Source organism: Pelophylax lessonae (genome assembly GCF_965119305.1).
Source record: "Pelophylax lessonae genome assembly, chromosome: 4".
NCBI lineage: Eukaryota > Metazoa > Chordata > Amphibia > Anura > Ranidae > Pelophylax > Pelophylax lessonae.
Genome location: NC_138771.1, coordinates 143,648,906 through 143,664,673, shown reverse-complemented (window position 1 = coordinate 143,664,673; position 15,768 = coordinate 143,648,906). Strand labels below are relative to the sequence as shown.

The following is a 15,768-nucleotide window of genomic DNA, read 5'->3' as shown; positions in this document are numbered from 1 at the left end:
CGATAAGCCCTCCGCCTGCAGACACCCCACAACCACCGACCACGGTTGTGGGGACAAGGTGCTTTGGGGTGGGCCCCCATGTTGAGGGCATGTGGCTTGGTATGGTTCAGGGGGGTCTGGTATGGATTTTTTTTGGGGGGGGGAGAGAGAATAACAAGCCTTTTATTTTTTTTTATTTATTTTGGCGTGGGGTGAAAACCCCCAGGCTGTTTTTTTGCTGAATACCACATGCGGTACCCACCAGCAAAACCCTGGTGGTAATTATTGCATGCTTTTTTTACTCTCTGGTCAGTTTGTGAATTGAACAAAGTGGATGTGAACCCTTACATATACCCAGTGAAGTGAACAGCTTCCGGTGATACACAGAGATGAGACAAATCTCCCTATACAGGTTTTACATGTATATCTGCTGTCTTCAGCTTTCTATATTTAGAAATACACATCGTGTTACAAATTTTTCTTCCTGTTTCAGCAGTGAAAGGGGAGTCTGGGCATAAGGAGCAGCAGAAAGACAAGAGACTCGGGGCTTTGGAGAAAGATAGGTAAACACTACAGATATGTGCCCAGGTCACATTTCATCAATGGTGTTCACAGAGCTTTTTATGCCAGATTTACCGGAACATTTATATTTATTTTTTTTTTCTGTAAATATTGCAGAATCTTTTTTTTTTTCTTGTGAATTGAGCTTCGTTTACTGCATGCAATAATTTATGCAAATGAGCAACATGATATCCCATACGGTAAAGCTTAGTGAATTGACGCCAGTGTGTCTATTCTGTGTGGTAATGAACTGGCAAAGCATGCACTGATAGCCTTGTTTCAGCACTACTGCGGGTGAGGACATTTTCACATTCCCATAGACAGTAGGGTTGATTTACCAAAACTAGAGAGCGCAAAATCTGGTGCGACTCGGCATGGAAACCAATCAGCTTCCAGTTTGTTTTTGTCAAAGCTTAAATTAAACAAGCTGAAGTTAGAAGCCGATTGGCTACCATGCACAGCTGCACCAGATTTTGCACTTACTATTTTTAGTAAATCGACCCCAGTTTTTACCAACAAGCAACCAGGATTTGCAAGCCCTGATGCAAATATAATAGATTAGACATTAGAGGATGACAGTACATGTGTGAACTTACTTCTCCATAGTCTTAAACAACCATACTGGCTTCTTGTTAAATGGCATCACCATCTTGTGGAACCTGGAGAGTTTGGCCGCAATCTCACTCGAGATCTCTGGATCACTGAGCTCTGCAGTCACCAGTCGCCGACTCTAAATATTAGAGAAACCAACCATAAATATAAAATTAGTTGAATATTTTCCCTGAAGTATCTGCAAAAACTAACAACCAAGACATGCATTTATTGGGATAGGGCTGCTTTTTGATGGCTCCCAAATGCCACATTGGACCAGTCATTCTCATCCCAGAACTAGCTTCTAGAAGTCAGGTATTTGAAGGCTGTGGCAATCTAAATGACATTTGCTTAACCGCTTGCCTACTGGGCACTTCTTGCCCAGGCCACTTTTCAGCATTGTCACACTTTGAATGACAATTGCTGGGCCACGCAACACTGAAAATGTAGGATTTTTGTACTTACTGTAAAATCAATTTCATTGATGGACACAGCCCCTATAATCAGAACCATAGGGCTATATTGCCCCCTAAAGGAGTAAAACACAAGGCACTTGGCTACTGTAATGGTATCCTGCACTGGGACACCATTTTGTCGAGCAACCATTTTGTCTCCAGCAGCCATGATAGTTTAAAAACAAAAAGAATATATTTGGATGAGAAATAAAATACTGAACGGAACGAGATCATACATGATCACGTTCGCTCCTATGGAAGACAAGCTAGCTGTCAGATGCCTTACGGGTCAGAGTTTACTTGGAGATAACCTGTGTCTGGTGTCTATGGATGTAAAATTCAATGCCGCACAATAATATATCAGTTTCAAGACGGCAACTGGTAGATATTTCGAGATATGAATTCTGTTATAAATCTGTCTAAAACGGGAGGTTCCTTGCCATTGTCTGAGCCTAGGGCCGCCCAGGGCCACTGTGTTTATTGGTCAAGGACCTCTGGTGACACCCCCCCCCCCCCCGGGGTCTCAGAGAAAAGGAAAGAAGCAGATTTGTTTTTCAGTTCTCCTGTACCATCAAGAAGAAAACATCCATCTATCACTTTGGGAACCGGCTCAGCTTCTGAACTCTGATAATACAAGGACATTTAATGCAAGTACCTTAATTTCTAATTCTTTATCTTATTTTTCTAAATTGCTGAATTAGGTCTATTTCTTTGTAACCCATTTTTCTGTAAATATTTTTATTTTGCACCAATTTTAACCTTTTTATTAAACCTCATTTTGAAAAGTGTTAATCTTGTCACTAAGCTCTTAATGCAAAGCTACCAAAGAACCTGTCTCTTGAAGAGCGCTACTGTCTAAAATAAATCCTCCGGACATTCCTGTCTGCGGTGACAGCGCGTGTTATAGATGATTATTCTAAAGTCATAATTGGTATTTCTAAAACTACGAGCGTCCGCTGGGCTCATAAAATAACGTAGCGGTGGTGGCAGAGAAAGGGTTAATTGCTTAATTAGCCCGGTGACAATCGCTCTCAGCCTGCTGGCATCTAGATTGTGGTCCCGCAAGCTGGAAAATCTTTGTGCCAGGTGCAGTTGAGAGTGGCATTATTACGCAAGTGATGGCAGGGTGTGAGATTGCCTGGTCCTTGGTCACGAGTTGGATGAGAAGGCCAGGGGTCTGATACCTGCCACCGTCACATACGCCTATGGGCAGTCCTAGCTGGTAAACATCCCCCTCTCTGCTAAAGGCCTTCAGTTTAGTAAGAGAGGAGAGGGCCGGAACAAAACATTCTGCCCACCGGAGAATTCAGGCTACTTCCAGAGCCGCCAACATACTTTTTGTTCCACCCTGGTGATTGACATAAGCCACCGCTGTGGCATTGTTCGACTGGATCCATACTGGGAGCCCCCCACAACCTGCAACAGAGAGGAAGGGACCCCACCAGAACTCACCATCCCACCCAGAGTAGCACCGGTCTGCACCAGAGATAGCCAGTATCCACGTGCAGCATTCAGAAGAAAAGGAAGCCCAGGGCTCCTCATTTTCACCTGGGGAAAAGGAGGAGCCCCACAGCCATAATCCCCACAAAGAGTCTCCACTGTTATGGCCACAGCTCCTAATGCAGGCCGTACCAACCCAACCAAAAATGGCTACCGGACTACACAAACATGGCCGCCGACACTGAGAAACACACAGGCCCCAATGCAACGGAGCTGACCACGGCAAAATGGCTGCCACACACGGCACCCACGAGGCTCCCAGGGACTCAGTAGGGCCCCCTGGAACTCAGGCCATTTCCACAATGGAAGCAGGGATTCTTGGCACAAGACCACTAAAAAATGCCAGCGCCCACCCCAGCCAAGAAGACGTCCATGCCAGCGGCAAGCCCAGCCGCCCTTCTTATCCCCCCCCCTACTGGTACAGTGCTGCACACCAGGCCCATCCACCCGTCAACCCACTACGCTACCCCAGAGGTGCGTGTGGAACAAAGATGGCCCACAGGGACCACCCACCAAAACAGAGAGAGGTCTGGGTGGACCCACAGGACCAACCATCCTGTATTCACCATATGGGCACCACTCCAGACAAAACCCCTTACCATCCAAATGGGGGGGGCTGTCGGCCAGGAGGACGTATTTAACTCGCAGGCCAGCCCCTGTCCAGTGGGACTATGTCATGGCCGACCCAGCGCAGAGCTCTGGTCTGCGCGCACTTGCTGGCCAGACTGGGGGGGGGGGGGGGGACCACTGGATCTAGACAGCCCCCTCACCCAGCCTGGTAGTTGATTGGAGATCTCACAGGAAAAAAAAAAACAGAAGGAAAAAAAAATGCCATTCAAAAAGGAAAAAAAATTGCCAGGACCAGAGATCCTGGCAGGGAACTGAACTATACTCCTGACTAGGCAGAAAAAAAACTGAAGGCCTATAGCAGAGGGGATGTAAACGAGCTAGGACTGCCCATAGGCGTAGCCAAGTCTTTTTTCTGCCTAGTGTCCTACTTCTGTAGGGGGCGATATATAACCCTATGGTTCTGAATATGGAGCGATGTATCCATCAATGAACGACTAAGAAAACGCTTTTTTCTTTGTTTCGGTTATAACATTTCGCAAATAAATAATCTCTTCATAAATGTAGGCCAAATTGTATTCTGCTATTATTCTTTGGTGAAAATAACTCAAATCAGTGTTTATTATTTAGACTGTAGGAAAGTTATTAGAAAAGATAGAAGATAGATAAGATAGATCGGCCATCAGTACATCAAGATCTATCCATTTCATTTCTTGAGGCCTGAAAACACCAGAACAGTACAAATACCCCCCCAAATGACCTTTTTGGAAAGTAGACAGTCTGAGGTATTTATTAGGAGGCATGGTGCATTTTTGAATTTGTAATTTTTTGTAGTAGTGGTGTCTGAAAAATTACCCATTTACAGTGTTCATAGCGCTTCACTTTTTCCACATGGTATGTTACAGCCTTATTCCAAAATGGATTAAATTCACTATTTTTCTAAACATTTTGACAAACAATACCCCATAATGACAACGTGAAAGAAGTTTGTTTGAAACCTTTGCAAATGTATTAAAAATAAATGAAAAAAAAAAAAAGAAAAAAAAAAAATTACATGTACTTAAGTAATCACATCCTTTGCTCAATACTTTGTTGAAGCACTTTTGGCACCAATTACAGCCTCGAGTCTTTTTGAGTATGATGCTACAAGCTTGGCACACCTAGTTTTTGGCAGTTTCTCCCATTCTTCTTTGCAGGACCTCTCAAGCTCCATCTGGTTGGATAGGGAGCATCGGTGCACAGCCATTTTCAGATTTCTCCAGAGATGTTCAATCAGGTTAAAGTCTGGGCAACTGGCTAAGCCACTCAAGGACATTCATAGGGTCGTCCTTTCTTATCTTGGCTGTGTGCTTAAGGTTGTTGTCCTGTTGGAAGATAAACCTTCCCCCAGTCTATGGTCCGGAGGACTCTGGAGCAGGTTTTCATCAAGGATGCCTCGGTACATTGCTGCATTCATCTTTCCCTCCATCCTAACTAGTCTAACAGTTCCTGCTGCTAAAAAAACATCCCCAAAGCATGATGGTGCCACCACCATGCTTCATTGTAGGAATGGTATTGGCCAGATGATGAGCAGTGCATGGTTTACTCCAGACATGACGCTTGCCATTCAGGCCAAAGAGATCAATCTTTGATTCATCAGACCAGAAAATTCAGTTTCTCGTGATCCGAGGGTCCTTCAGGTGCCTTTTGACAAACTCCAGGCGAGGGCTGTCATGTGCCTTTTACTGAGGAGTAGCTTCTGTCTGGCCACTCTACCATACAGGCCTGATTGGTGGAGTGATGCAGAGATGGTTGTTCTTCTGGAAGGTTCTCTTCTCTCACAGAGAAATGCTGGAGCTCTGTCCGAGTGACCATCAGTTTCTTGGTCACCTCCCTGACTAAAGCCCTTCTACCCATGATCGCTCAGTTTGCCCAGATGGCCTGCTCTAGGAAGAGTCCTGATGGTTTAAAACTTCTTCCATTTATGGATGGAGGCCACTGTGCTATTGGGACCTTCAATTCTGCAGAAAATGTTTCTGTACTCTTCCCCAGATCTGTGCCTCAATACAATCCTGTCTCAGAGGTCTACAGACAATTCCTTGGACTTCATGGCTTGGTTTGTGTTCTAACATGCACCGTTAGCTGTGGGACCTTATATAGACAGGTGTGTGCCTTTACAATTCATGTCCAATCAACTGAATTTACCACAGGTGGTCTCCAATCAAGTTGTAGAAACATCTCAAGGGTGATCAGTGGAAACAGGATACACCTGAGCTCCATTTTGAGTGTCATGGCAAAGGCTGTGAATACTTATGTACATGTAATTTTTTTCGTTTAATTTTTTTTTTTTTTTTTTTTTTTAATAAATTTGCTAAGATTTCAAACAAACTTCTTTGACGTTGTCATTATGGGGGTTCGTTTGAAAAATTTTGAGTAAAATAATGAATTATATCCATTCTGGAAGAAGACCAACATCACAAAATGTGTAGAAAGTGAAGTGCTGTGAATACTTTCCAGATGCATTATACTATCTTTAAAGCGAGTTCCACCCTATTTTTGATCTTCGGCCCCTGGCATGGCTGATCGCAATACAATGAATGTTTTTTTTTTTTTTTTAAATATACCTGTAGGCTAAATATTGAGCTCCATTTCTGTTTTACCTCGCTGCGGCGAGGTACGTCATTATCCTGCCATCCGTTGGCTTATGGGATATAAGTGCCATCAATCCCAGAAGCAGCGTGGTATGCTAGCTTTCTTCCAAATTTTCTATATTGACTGACAAGTTGCCATAAGTACAGGGTGGGAACCTCTTCTAATGTGGCCATTGCTATGGCAACCTGCAAAGCAACGGAGAGCAGTGCTCTTTGTACACAGTGTGCAAGCGTGAGATCAGGAGGTGCATGCTGGGTAGCCAGCAGTACTGTACCCCGGAGGGAAACTCCCAGCGGGCTTCAGATGCCCACAATGAAGATAGGAGCTCGCATGTCACACAGGCTACAGTGAAAAAACTTTATAAAAAAAACAAACACACGACTACTGGAGCTCCGCTTTAAATCTTTTTTTTTTTTTTTTCAGTTAGAGCAGCTTACCGGAATGTACTCTTCCAGTCGACCTTGTGGGAACACACCATACAAATGAGGACCCAGGGATCTCTCGGCAAGTATTGCAAACATGACACTCTCCAGAACAAGAGAATCCACACCCTACATGTAAAAAAGATCAAGAGTGGAAACTTCCTTATGAAGCCAAGCTGCACAACGTTTTTAGGTCAAGCAATTTTACAGCAAAAGATTTGTATAGTCATTAATCTTACACATCAGCACATATTTATTGTGAAGGTACAGTGGAAGCAAAATAGGCTAGGTCAATGTCACAAGGCAAAAGAAGGTAGGTGGACTAAAGTTAACATGCACCTAGGTTGCCTGTTAGCTGTAGCCTGTGCCTACCTCCTTTTACCTTGTCACATTGACCTAGCCCAGGGATAGCGAACCTTGGCACCCCAGACGTTTTGGAACTACATTTCCCATGATGCTCAACTACACTGCAGAGTGCATGAGCATCATGGGAAATGTATATCCAAAACATCTAGGGTGCCAAGGTTCGCCATCACTGAGCTAGCCTATTTTGCTTCCACCATGGCTAACCAATAAATAGGTAACATGTGCTGTAGAACATTGGGTGCTGAGCCTTTAAAGCTGAACACCAGGATAACAAATATCTAAAAATACAAGAGGCACTTGTCGAATCTCAGTGTTCTTGAGTATGTTGGGCACTGTTGCACTCTCTTGTGCAGGGTGACTGGTCTTGCATTGGCTCTCCTATATAGTTTTCTGCAGGCAGCCTGTAGTGAGAGAAACCTGCTGGGCAGGTTAGGTACAGCCCAGTGACAATATCACCACTACATTTACAAGATAGTATCTAGGTCTACATATGCACATATATCCTTTTGTGGTCATTAAGTAATATAGTTTTAAGTTTTGTGCCCAACATTCAGCTTTAGCTACTGAGAAACATGTTGCAAATTTTTTTTTTTTTTTCATAATCCAGATCACATAGTGAAAGCATGCAACTGGCTTTCACTGGCCTTAGAATTTACCTATTTTTTTCCTACACAAAACCAATTGCAAAAAATAATAAAAAAAAAAAAAATGCTTAAAAAAGATGGAAGCAGTGTCAAAAAAAAAAAACAAAAACGTATTTTTTTTTTTTTATAAAACAAGTTAAATAAAAAGCTACATTATGTAACCAATGAAACAACACATTACCTGTAGGATAGCCCCATACAGCCGCAAGAGAACTTGTCGTGGCTCGTTAGACTGGGTCTTAACAGTGTCTGCGAGACTGCACTTATACAACAGGTTACTGAGACCGCCACTGAAAATCAATCATACAAAAACAAACTTAGTATAGAGAACAGGCAAAAGAATTGAAATGAGAATTATGTTAATGAGATGAAAGGCAGGTGAACACCTAGCACAGTACTCTCCCACCTGTGAAGCACTCAGTATACTGGTCTGATAGAAATCCATATTACCATTATCCAGCCTGCTCATTGGGATGAAGCACGTGTAGGCCTGAACAGAAGTGTCTGTACAGATGGGCCATCATTCTCTATAACTAGACCCCAATCTGCTTTATCGCCTGGTATGTGTGCATCCCAGACTCTGGAGTATCAGCAGCCTCGGCCTTGTGGAATGATAACAGATTTCTGCATGACCAAGGTCACTTACAGCTTTGCTTTTCATGCACTTGTGCTTTAAAAGAAAACCAGAAACAGACACCAAAGAACCACTGCCAAAAGGAGAAGAGGCTGCCAGTCAGCTTAATTGTTTTTTATTGCAAAAAGCAGCCCCGAGGCTGATGGAGAAGCTCTGACTTTGTCATCAAGATGCAGCTCTGCCAAATTAAAGTGATAAAGGAAAATAAAACAATAATTAAAAAAACAAAAAAAACCATACACACACACACACACACACACACACACACACACGTCATACTTACCTTCTCTCTGCATTGGTTTTGCAAAGAGCAGCCTCAATCCTCATTTCAAATCCCCCACCGGCGCTATGAACCCCACCCCCTCAGAGTGTCCCCATAGCAAGCCACTGGCTGTTGGGGCCCTCATGCGTGCTCGCTCCAGAGCCCTGCTTTATGTGTCCATCGACACCCCACATTGGGGCTTAGCCGTGTCCCCGCTCTCTCCTCACTAGCTATGATTGACTGAGCGAATAAGGAGGAGTAGAGCAGCTGCTCTCATGCACATCGCAGGATGGAGATGGGGCTCAGGTTAGTAGGGGGGACTTGGGGGGGGGGGGGGGGGGGGAGCTGTGCACAGAAGGATTTTTTATTTTCCTGCATAGAATGCATGATGGTAAAAAACCTGGTCTTAAACTTTATATAAAAAAAAAAAAAAAAAAAAAGTGGAGCAACACACAAAAAGGGGAAGCTCTGCTTGTCTGCCCCCCCCCCCCCTTTCACTGGCACATTTGGGGTTTACTTCCGGTTTGCTCTGGAGTCAATGGCACCAGTTTTTAAAAATCGAGAGTACTTAAAAACACTGATCTTGGCGTTTTGAATACTTTCAAGTGCAGAGGGACCCCATATCCTAGCTTTCTTTTCATTCAACCAGCGGGATGAAAATAAAAAAAATGTGACAGATCCTCACATCCACACGAGATATGGATGCAGAGATTTTTCCTGCTGTGCAATCGTATTCTGGCAGCGGGAACTCCCTCCTTCCCTGTCAGAATTTACCAGTGCTGCAGCCACAGATCACTGTTTTTCCCAGCAGGACCATTAAACCAAAGTTGGTAGTTTGACCAGCTTCTGTTGAACAGACAGCGGTACACACTGAACAAAATTCAGCTGGTTCCTGCCAAACCCAACTTCACAACACCAACATTTAGGCCTCATGCACACAGGGCATTTTTACAGCTGCTTTTAGGAGCGTCAGACTTTTTTTTTGCATCCTAAAAATGCCCCTCCATGTTATTCTATGGCCTCATGCACACACCGGTTTTAGGAGCTGTAAGTGGCATGGGCGTTTTTAAGCTGTAATAGTTGGATTTGAGGTTGGAAAATAGAAGAGGGCCGAGAGAGGCTGCTAAACATGGCTAAAAAACGTGCATTAATGCCAATACAAAATGCTTCTAAAAGCACGTTTTTACAGCTGCTTTTTCCTGGCATCAGAACTGGCTTCGCAGCTCATTTTTTTCAAATGCCCCGTGTACATGAGGCCTTAAAATAAACTACTCTTATTTAATTAAATATTTGACCATGACATTTCAGAACACATTATAATGGAAAATATATTTCCCTGCTGTTTGACTGGAATACCTCAAATGAAAAATGCGACAAGTGCAATTAGTGTTTAAAGTGCACTGCAAGCAGGAGAATGCAAAGAAGGTTAAAGCGGAAGAAGGTGACAGCTTTGTTAGCCAAAGTACATAGACCTGAGCAAAGCTTTATTGTAATGACACAGTACTGACAATACTTTATACCATATTATGTGGTGAAGGGATTTGTAAGGACACATGGACAGCTGGCATCGCATGTCACTGGAAATTAAGCTGCATATTCTAAATAAAAACATTTTATCCCCCCCAAGTCTTGGGTTATACGTGCATTACAGTCAAAGTCGCTTAGGTCTTCTGTTTTTCACCCAGACATTGCTATAAAGACCCGTCCACCGCATTCCATATTGTCAGTGATGAGGTGCCCAGTGAACCCAGGTTTCTTACCTGTTTGTAATGCAGCAGAGCCATTTCCAAGCACGACTGCCGGCTCCTTTATACAGAAAACCTGATTATTAAAGTGCCCATAAAAAAATGGATTTTTGTAAGATCTTACCGTAAAATCCTTTTCTCTTAAGCTCATTGACAGACGTAGTCTTCTTGATTCTCAAGAGCTGGGTTATGTTGTCTCCGCAGGAGTAGGACTAGGCAGAAAGACAAAACGTTCTGGCTCCACCTTAGAGGCAGTCCCTGAGGGTATATCCTCCCTCTCTCCGCTACAGGGAATCAGTTCTGTTCTAAAGCAGTAACAGAGAATTTAACCCAACCCAACTCAATGATAGAGGGGAGGGTACTACGTCTGTCAATGAGCTTAAGAGAAAAGGATTTTACGGTAAGATCTTACAAAAATCCATTTTTCTCTATCGCTCATTGACAGACGTAGTCTTCTTGATTCTCAAGAGCTGGGACATCCAGAAGCAGTGCCACAAATGAGGGGTGGGATTGACAAATCAAAATCCAATCTAGAAGGCCCAACCGGTGCCAAACTAGAAGTTTTAAAGGCTCATTATAAACAAAGAATGAGACTCAAAAGAAAAATTTTCAACGGAAAAAACCCTCGAGGCAGACCCTGGTCTCCTCAAATGGCGGCCTGCAAAACCTTGCGGCCAAACACGGCATCAGATGATGCCATTACATCAACTTTATAATGTTTTGTAAAGGTATGCACCGATGACCAGGTAGCCGCCTTGCACACCTGGACCACTGATGCCTGATGGCGAAAGGCCCATGACGCACTAAGTGCCCGAGTGGAGTGCGCCTTAACAGGGAACGGGGGCTCCCGACCCTTAATAGAATAAGCCTGTACCACCGTCTGTCTGATCCATTTGGAAATGGTCGCGGCAGATGCAGGCAACCCTTTTTTGGGTCCATCCGGGATCACAAAAAGTGAATCCGTCTTGCGAAACGAGTCTGTCGTTTTTAAGTATACCCTGATCGCCCGGACCACATCCAAGGAGTGTAAAGCAAACTCCCGAGGATGACTGGGCTTAGGACACAGGGAAGGTAATACAATTTCTTCATTCAGATGAAATTCTGAAACCACTTTTGGTAGGAAGGATGGATTCGGACGAAGAACCACCTTATCTCTATGAACCACCAGATATGGGGAACGACAAAATAAAGCGGCCAGTTCTGACACCCTGCGTGCAGAAGTGATAGCCACCAAGAAGGCCACCTTCTGGGACAACGTAGGTAGAGGAATCTCCCTAATATCTTCAAAGGGAGGTTTCTGAAGAACCGACAATACTAAATTAAGATCCCAGGGTGGTAACGGCGCGCGCACTGGCGGAGCCAGATGTCGCACCCCCTGGATGAAATTCCGCACCAAGGAATGAGTAGCCAAAGGCTTCTGAAAGAAGATAGCTAAAGCTGAGACCTGACCCTTGATAGTGCTCAAGGCCAGTTTCTGCTCAACCCCTTGTTGCAGAAAAGCTAATATTCGACTAACCGAATAAGACCGTGGACGGAACCCCAAAGGTTCACACCATGCAATGTAGGACTTCCATGTGCGATGATAAATCTTTCTGGAAGTCGCTTTCCTTGCTTCAACTAGAGTAGGAATAACTGAAGCTGACAATCCCTTGTCCTTCAGCACCTGGGTCTCAATAGCCAGGCCGTTAAAGCCAGCGATCGTAAAGCAGGATGGACGATCAGTCCCTGAGACAGTAGGTCCTCCCTGAGAGGAAGTCTCCACGGGACGTCCGCCACCAGTCTGACCACGTCGGCGTACCAAGCTCGACGAGGCCAGTCCGGAGCTACCAGAATTACTGGAATTCCTTCCTCCTCTATCCTGCGAAGAAGTCTCGGCAGTAACGCGAGAGGAGGGAAGGCATACATTAGCTGGTATTGCCCCCACGGGGCGATCAGTGCGTCTGCGGTCTCTGCTAGAGGATCGCAGGAGCGAGCCACGAATCTCTGTACTTTCCTGTTGAATCGTGATGCCAACAGATCCACATCCGGGGTGCCCCACCGTAGGCACAACTGGTGGAAAACGTCTGGATGGAGGGACCATTCCCCCTGATCCAGAGTCTGACGGCTGAGATAATCTGCCTGCCAATTCTCCACCCCCGGAATGAACACCGCAGAGATAGCTGGAACAAATCGTTCCGCCCAGCGAAGAATGCAAGCCACTTCTTTGGCCGCTCGGACACTCTTGGTGCCCCCCTGGTGATTGACATAAGCCACGGCCGTGGCATTGTCCGACTGGATCCCAACCGGGCTGCCCTGGAGCTGCTCGGTCCAGTGAATCAGACAAAGTCTGATCGCTCTCAGTTCCAATACATTTATCGGTAACCTGGATTCTTCCGGGGACCAAAGTCCCTGGACAGATAACTGACCGAGAATTCCTCCCCATCCGGATAGACTGGCATCCGTGGTCACTATCGTCCAATATATTGGCAGAAATGACTTTCCCTGGCTGAGCATCGGAGACCGAAGCCACCAGACCAGAGACTCTCTGGTCTGTTTGCTCAATCGGATCTGATTGTCCAGGGATTCCGGATTCAGATTCCATCTGAGAAGAATCTCTTGCTGAAGAATTTGGGTATGGGACTGGGCAAATGGGACTGCTTCGAAGGAAGCCACCATCAACCCCAGAACCCTCATGCAAGTCCGAAGGGAAGACCAGCTGTTGGATAGTAACAACTGGACTGCTGATTGAATCTTTCGGAGTTTCCCTACCGGAAGGAAAACTCTTGTCCTGACTGTGTCTAGAATTAGACCCAGATATTCGAGCCTCTGGGTGGGAACCAGAAATGACTTTTGCTGGTTCACCAGCCACCCGAATTCCTGTAAAGAAATCATAGTAATTTCTATGTTTTGTAGCAAGGTCTGAGGAGACTCTGCATGAAGCAGAAGATCGTCTAGGTAACCAAGAATCGATATGCCTCTTTGGCGCAGTAGTGCCAACATTGGGGCCAACACCTTCGTGAAGACCCGAGGAGCCGTGGCGAGACCGAAAGGTAACGCCACAAACTGATAGTGGTTCTCTTCTACGGAAAAGCGTAGAAACCGCTGATGTCCTGCGAAAATGGGAATGTGAAGATATGCGTCCTTGATGTCTATGGACGCTAGGACATCCCCTGGATGCAGGAAGGCTGCTACTGTGCGAATGGACTCCATTCTGAATTTTCTTATGTTGACAAAAGAATTGAGTGCCCTTAAGTCCAGAATTGGACGCACTTTGCCCTCTTTCCTGGGTATTGTAAATAGGTTTGAATAAAACCCTTGAAAACGTTCTGTCCAAGGAACGTGGACTACCACTCCTTGTTGTAGTAAATCCGTGACTGCTCTCCGCAGATCTTCTAAACGATCCGGGGATAGTCGAATATTGGAAGGGAAGAATCGCGCCGGTGGGAGAGATCGAAACTCGATCTTGTACCCTGACCTTATGACTTCGCAAACCCACTTGTCCGGGATTCTGGAAAGCCATGGATCCGGGAACCGGCGAAGACGTCCCCCCACCCCAGTTATGGGTGGGGGCGCACCTTCAGGCTTTGGACGATTTATCTTCAGGTCTGGAGGGGGCGGGCTTTTGCTTGCCCGACCAACGACCCCTGACGCCTCCTGAAGGAGCTTTGGAGGACTTAATTTTTTCACCCGCAGGACGAAAAAACCTCTTGTGAGCAGAAAAAGAAGGCCCTCGTCTTTGACGAGTTCCTTTACCTTTAAAATTTTGCGGTTAAAAGGTGCTCTTTCCACCCGTGAGATCCTTAATGATCTCACCCAAGTTGGCTCCAAATAGACGCTCTCCTAAAAAGGGGATATTAGCCAATGCTTTTTTGTTTTTTTGGAACCTTGGTCGGCTAACCAACCTTTTAGCCACAGTGTACGCCTGAGAACCACTGCTGAGACTGATGCTCGCGCCAATAATGGAGTGGCGTCTAACGCCGCATCACACACAAACTGTAACCCCTGTATCATTTGTTCCAACAAATCTGATACCGCCTGAGGGACCTCTTCTAAGTCCCGGCGTAACCACTTGGTCCATTCAGTTACAGCCTGCGAAACCAGACCAATAGCTATTATAGGTCTGAAAGCTGATCCAATCAAGGAAAAACATGGTGCGAGACATAGCTTCTATCTTGCGATCCACTGGATCTTTAAAAGACGGAGCGTCTTCTAGAGGAATAACCGTGGCTTTATTCAATCTAGCAATTGGTGAATCCACCACAGGTGGTTCTGTCCATTAATGAGGGTTTCCTCAAACGGATAACGCCTGTTAATGCGTTTAGAAATAGTAAAAGTGCGTTTTGGCAGACGCCATTCTTCTTCGATTGGATTGCCAAAACATTTGGGCAATGGAAAAACCTTTGCCACTTTGATGCGTTTTTTAGTCCCAAAAGGGATTTCAGTTTCAGCTATTTCCGACGGAATACCCTGTAATCTTAAGGTTTCTTGAACAGATACAATGAGTGCGTTTACCAACGCTTCCTCTCTGGCTATGGCTGATGCCGAAACATCCTCCTCACTGTCTGAAGAGACAGTACCCGAGACACCAATGCCAGATGAAGTACCTGCAACTGCAGAAATAGGCTCAGAGTCTGAATCCGAGGTTTCAGATAATAAGGGGTTAGGCGGGGGTCGCTTTCTTGCGCCCTGTCCCTGACAAGCCACTTCCACCCGGGACACAAAAGTTTCCATAATAGCTGACAATGATTCAATCGTCAGTGGGGTGCTGGAGGATCCTGCAGACCCCTCGAGGGGATCCGGAGGAGATACATGAGTGGCAGGGTCCATGTTAATTCAGGATACCTTTGCCAGAAAACACAAAAAAAAAAAACTTTTTTTTTTTTTTTTTGTATGTGTCTCCCCCTAGCGCAATAGCGCCCCTCAGAGTACCTGCTTCTCGATCCCCAGAGAGAGAGAGAGGGACCCCCAAGGCTTACCAACCGATGCAGTGAAGTTTCCAACCGACTGCAGTCAGCGTCTGTCTTTTACAGACTGGAAGGAGCTGTTGCTTTTTCCCGGGTAGAAGGACGTGGCTCCGCCCCCTGTGTACGCCTTCCGGCGTTCCCAGCTCTCCACGAGGTAGCTGGGCTCATGAAACATGGCCGCCCCCATACAAGAGACATAAGGCTCCAAAAACATGGCGGCCGGCGTGACCTGAGGACATACATGCACTTGGTCTACGGCAAAATGGCGGCGGACCGCCGAAATCGTTTTCCCAGCACATCCACCTGCATCTCTGCTAAGTGGCGATATATTGATCTACAGGAGATACACTACAAATAAGGTAGGATTATACCTCCTATGTCTGCTGTAATATTACAGTCTGCTGGGTAGAGTGTTAGCTCTCAAACCAAGTCCACTTCCCACAAACACATACTGTATTTACAAGGGGG

General features: G+C 45.4%; 1 protein-coding gene across 1 annotated transcript in view; it reads right to left on the bottom strand.

Annotated features, from left to right (window-relative positions):
• The window catches only part of CHKB (choline kinase beta), a gene marked incomplete at its 5' end in the record, with an annotated part of 89,852 nt that overhangs the window by 54,243 nt on the left and 19,841 nt on the right, over window positions 1-15,768 (bottom strand). The window contains 3 exons of the mRNA XM_082255409.1: window positions 1,137-1,270; window positions 6,722-6,835; window positions 7,898-8,006. Of these exons, the coding sequence (XP_082111535.1) occupies window positions 1,137-1,270; window positions 6,722-6,835; window positions 7,898-8,006 (357 nt within the window). The remainder of the gene's footprint in view (window positions 1-1,136; window positions 1,271-6,721; window positions 6,836-7,897; window positions 8,007-15,768) is intronic.